The following is a 5676-nucleotide window of genomic DNA, read 5'->3' as shown; positions in this document are numbered from 1 at the left end:
TTCTGTAAGAATGAAAATGCTTCCTGCTCAAATAGGCACATATCATGGTTAATCTGAAATCAGATCTAATTGTTTCATGTATCCATTTTCCAACGATTTCCTCAATAAGATTCACTTATAGAGAATATATACTATATTTTTAGCTTCACATTTATCTGTCATTCAAAATATTGGTGCCATTAGCTGCTTTGTGTTGCTTATTTGCAGTTTTTTATTTCTGTAGAAATAACCACTCACAAACAGGCAATAGCAGTGTTTATTTGGTCTTTGAATATTTGTATAGAGTTCAAAATTATGCATCATTTTAGTAAAGGCTCAGTCAACTCAATTGTCAGTGTAATGTAGAAAAAAAACAAAAACCAGCAGGGCAGGTTGAGGTAGTTTGCTCCTTACAGGAAGGAAACTTTACTGAGCAGGTTGTAAGCCATGGAGAAGGTAACCAGCATTCCCAGGATGTAGGAGAGCCCCCTGCTGGGCTGAGGCAGGGCCAGGATGTAAGCAAAGCTGTGGAAGATCCGAGCAGCTGTAAAGATACGGAAGTGAAGCAAAGCAGTGGCTAGCTCAGGTCCAGACAGGGCATAAAGCAGCCCGATGAAGAAGAATGGAATTATGTTCTCTAGGTCATTATGGTGACACCTGTGGAAAGAAAAAAGAGAAATAAAATAATTATTATTCAGAAAGATGAATAAATCTACCATTACAAATGATTGTCCAGCAAACCTGAGAAGAGGATGATAGTTTTAATGTTAATTTTGATTTAACTTTATTCGTCATCTCAAAGATTTGTATTAAATCTCTAATCATTTTGTGAAGTAGCAACAGCAACTGGGATTACAGTTACCGTAATACAAGAGGAAATATATTATTCTTTGCTAAAGTGCTCAGACTAGCTCATAAAAAACAGACCAAAATGAGAATTTATCAGGCTACACAAACAAAATAGTGCATATTTGTGTGGGAAACTGACTCAAAAAGCCGTTTCCTGATCATAATCTATAACTACATATCATATCTGCATGTTACTCCCAGGAACTGGTTTGTCAGGAAACCCGTTACCCCCGAGCATCAAACAGAAGCTGAGATATGCATTTTCTCATTTGAGCAGAGAAGTTAACCATGAATATGATACACAGATTAAACTTCTCAGTTCTAGAAGGCCTTCATTCCAAGAGGAAACCATTGGGGTTACACCAGGAAATCAGACATTAAAATAGAAGATCGAGTCATTTAACACTCAGACTTTCTACAGTTGAACACTTGCTGGTGTGCATGTACCAGCATGTTTGTTTAAGGATCTACAGGTGCTGGTCATAAAATTAGAATATCATGAAAAAGTAGATTGATTTCAGTAATTCCATTTAAAAAGTGAAACTTGTATATTATATTCATACATTACATACAAACTCATATATTTCAGATGTTTATTTTGTTTAATTTTGATGATTACAAATGACAACAAATGAAAATCTCAAATTCATCATATCAGAAAATTAGAATATTACTGAAGACCAATAAAAACAAAGGATTTATAGAAATGTTGGCCAACTGAAAAGTATGAACATGAAAAGTATGAGCATGTACAGCACTCAGTATTTAGTTGGGCCTCCTTTGGCCTGTATTACTGCAGCAATGCGGCGTGGCATGGAGTCGATCAGTCTGTGGCACTGCTCAGGTGTTATGATAGCCCAGGTTGCTCTAATAGTGGCTTTTAGCTCTTCTGAATTGTTGGGTCTGGTGTATTGCATCTTCTTCTTCACAATACCCCATAGATTTTCTATGGGGTTAAGGTCAGGAGAGTTTGCTGGCCAATTAAGAACAGGGATACCATGGTCCTTCAACCAGGTACTGGTAGCTTTGGCACTGTGTGCAGGTGCCAAGTCCTGTTGGAAAATGAAATCTGCATCTCCAAAAAGTTGGTCAGCTGCAGGAAGCATGAAGTGCTCTAAAACTTCCTGGTATGTGGCTGCGTTGACCCTGGACCTCAGAAAACACAATGGACCAACACCAGCAGATGACATGGCACCCCAAACCATCACTGACTGTGGAAACTTTACACTGGACTTCAAGCAACGTGGATGAAGTGCCTCTCTTCTTTTCCTCCAGACTCTGGGACCTTGATTTCCAAAGGAAATGCAAAATGTACTTTCATCAGAGAACATGACTTTGGACCACTCACCAGCAGTCCAGTCCTGTTTTTCTTTAGCCCAGGCAAGACGCTTCTGACGCTGTCTGTGGTTCAAGAGTGGCTTGACACAAGGAATGCGACAGCAGAAACCCATGTCTTTCATACGTCTGTGTGTGGTGGTTCTTGAAGCACTCACTCCAGCTGCAGTCCACTCTTTGTGAATCTCCCCCACATTTTTGAATGGGTTTTGTTTCACAATCCTCTCCAGGGTGCGGTTATCTCTCTTGCTTGTACACTTTTTTCGACCACATCTTTTCCTTCCCTTCGCCTCTCTATTAATGTGCTTGGACACTGAGCTCTGTGAACAGCCAGCCTCTTTAGCGATGACATTTTGTGTCTTGCCCTCCTTGTGCAAGGTGTCGATGGTCGTCTTTTGGACAACTGTCAAGTCAGCAGTCTTCCCCATGATTGTGTAGCCTATAGAACTAGACTGAAAGACCATTTAAAGGCTTTTGCAGGTGGTTTGAGTTAATTAGCTGATTAGAGTGTGGCACCAGGGGCCATCAATTTTGAACCTTTTCACAATATTCTAATTTTCTGATATGATGAATTTGAGATTTTCATTTGTTGTCATTTGTAATCATCAAAATTAAACAAAATAAACATCTGAAATATATGAGTTTGTATGTAATGTATGAATATAATATACAAGTTTCACTTTTTAAATGGAATTACTGAAATCAATCAACTTTTTCATGATATTCTAATTTTATGACCAGCACCTGTATTGCATAATGCCAAAGTGACACCTTTCTACGTGATTTATCAAAACCCAATAAGACAACTGCAAAAACCATAAAAAACTAACTGAATGTAAGAGGTTCAGATATGAAATCTGAAATGTGTTTAGGCATGCTGCCATTACTTTTTAAAATCAGTTTCCCAGTAGTGAAGTTTTCTTCCGAGTAAGATAAAAGCTGCACCACAAATGATTTATAGAGTATGTTTAACTAATAAAAATAATCGACCCATGTACAGTATCATCTTACCAGAGGCAACCAATCCTGGCCACCAGTCACAACCTCCAGCTCCTCCAGTGGGCTCCAGAGGCATGCCAAGATTAAAGGTCTGTTTTTAAGTAACCTCAAAACACAGGCATTCTCATTGGACACCTAAACATCTAAGCTCTCAGTACTTGATTCTTGAATTCATCCATTTAAAGTAGAGATTTCCTTCATTGCTGCTGTTTGTATTCCACCTCTTCAGAAAGAGAACCATAGCCTCACACAAAGAAGAGTTTACTATGAAAGTTTTGAAATGTCAGTCACATTATCTGCAAAGTAAAGATTAAACCTTGAAATCATCTTTGAACTGCAAGGTTCACTTTATGTAGAACATAAAAAGATTGGAAACAAGTATTCAGCTTTGGAGGGGTCCAACCTAGCTAGCCAAAGGTGACTTCAAGCCAAGGATCCAGACACAGCTTATGCTATGATCAATGACTGAGCAGATAGAGTAAGTTAGGCACCTCACACCCCTGCAGCAACCCCTCCCAACATCCATCCACCCACCCACACAGTGCCTACAACATGCTTTTCTGAAAGATAACAAAACCAGCCACATTCAGCAACTTATCTAAAATTATAACCGTCAATTTTAAAACCAGACAGGTTTGTATTTGGAGACTAAATATAGAATCCCTACTATAAAAAAGTAAAAACTAATTTCAGAAATATGAACCTGAACCTGGCCTAAAATTCTACGTAAAAATCCAGGACAATCAGTCCATTGAGGAAATAGAAATAAACGTCCATGCCATCTACTTTTGGAAAACAATAAATAAATAAAAACAGCTTTTTTTTTTAAATCAAAATAAAATTATTATTTATGTTATTTCCTTTTTTTTTTTTTATAAAGAGCCGATTTATCTGTAGGTTATTTCAAAGGAAAGAAAACCCAACAGAACACTCGAGTCACTCCTCCAGGAGAAGGGATTCCCGATTTGACTGAGGGGCCCAAACTATGTGCAGGTAATGGGCAGGATATCTCACCTCTGAGCACGCTCCACATCTGGATGACTTCTTAGCAGCTTCTTCTTCTCCTCTTCAGACTTTCTAGCCACATCTTCTTTATTAGAAAAGGACTAAAAATGAGAAACGACATGTACAGGTACTTAAATGCTTCTGTCTGTATTGCAGTAATTCCAACGAAGGGGGAAGGAGGCCATGTTACGTTGGATCCCAAACGATTACTTGCAACTGGTTCTCAGTTCTAAAATGTTTGCCGTTTCAACACCTAGGACAGGACTGACTGGTCTTGCATTGCACTGATACTAGCATTTCTGGAAAATATAAAAGCTATGACTATACTACTGACAGGAGAGCAACCCATCTGTTACTCACCCCTCTGGTCAAGCGGAAGTACACGGTAACTGGCCCCATCAACATCATCTTGAGTGTCACAATGGCTGCATAGGTGGCAAAAGACTTGAACACCTCGTTTTCCATCAGCTGGGTCATTTTTAGTGATTGACTAAGTTGTGAAGCTGAAAGAAGGAACAGCAGATTAACAAATTCAGTTTAAACAACGTAAGAATGCTCTCAAAGGTCAAATAAAGGAATGTTTTTTCCCCATGTATAGTTGACTGATCATGCAGCAAAATACAAAGTTCTTATGCATTCCACAGAGATACCAAACACGAACATGAAAAAAAAGCTCCACTGAAGCCAATCTCAACTTTTATACTAAAACATAATAGGAAAATAAACTATTCAAAGCAGGCAGAGAAGGCCTAAACCAAAACTCATAAATCATGAAATAAACTTACAGTTTTCCTGCGCAGTTTTCTCTCAGTAGTGACTCTGCAAAAGTGGAGCAGCGTGGATGTGTTACATAAGGACACCTCCCAATTCACTCTAGGGGTGGGACTTAGTAAAACTTCCTGTTTGGAGCCGACCTGCTTAGTTTCTAGGCCTATTAAAAAAAAAGAAAAAAAAACTATCTGGCTCTTTCTGGAGTTTTTTTTTTCTTCTTCTTTGGAGATTTATATTTAATGCTCAATGTTGTCACATATTAGAATTTTGTATGAGAATTGTAAAGTGCAGATTATTAAATTGGAAAAAAATGCTATTAGTTTAAAAGTTTACCATTTCCAACAAAAAGATCCAAATACTTTTTCATTGCTATTTTCAACTAAAACAAATGATCAAATCTTCTTTTTTATCCTCAGTGGAGGTTAAAGTTTTTATAAAGTTCAGCCACAATGAAAATCTCATTGGAAAACTGGTCAGTTTCTGTCAAGAAGGTAAAGATATTTCTCTCTTTGGGTGCATACAATGCAGAAATCATCATTTTTGCATCAAAATAGCCTCACATCCAGGAAACTGCTCCTGAGAATATTGTAGCTGATAACATAGTTTTTTGGATTACTGATAACTTCAGGCTGGGAGACTTACCTGCAGATCTAACAATGTCAAGAGGTTTCAGAAAACCCCTGGACCATAAGAGTTTGCTGAATAATTGTGATGTGGAAAGTATGTTTGATATTTGCA

The 5676-nt window shown here is 38.0% G+C and overlaps 1 protein-coding gene across 1 annotated transcript; it reads right to left on the bottom strand.

Moving 5' to 3' along the window:
• Positions 1 to 238: 238 nt before the first annotated feature.
• LOC119776076 (microsomal glutathione S-transferase 1-like) lies at positions 239 to 5067 on the bottom strand. Its single transcript, XM_038274297.1, has 4 exons — positions 4953 to 5067; positions 4528 to 4670; positions 4177 to 4268; positions 239 to 636 (listed from the first exon to the last, which is right to left on the bottom strand). Exons 2-4 carry the CDS (start codon positions 4642 to 4644, stop codon positions 390 to 392), a joined length of 456 nt encoding a protein of 151 aa, XP_038130225.1. The 5' UTR covers positions 4645 to 4670; positions 4953 to 5067; the 3' UTR covers positions 239 to 389.
• Positions 5068 to 5676: the final 609 nt, after the last annotated feature.

Source organism: Cyprinodon tularosa, unplaced genomic scaffold (genome assembly GCF_016077235.1).
Source record: "Cyprinodon tularosa strain WSP-4 unplaced genomic scaffold, ASM1607723v1 ctg905, whole genome shotgun sequence".
NCBI classification, from domain to species: domain Eukaryota; kingdom Metazoa; phylum Chordata; class Actinopteri; order Cyprinodontiformes; family Cyprinodontidae; genus Cyprinodon; species Cyprinodon tularosa.
This window is presented reverse-complemented; position numbering and strand designations above follow the sequence as displayed.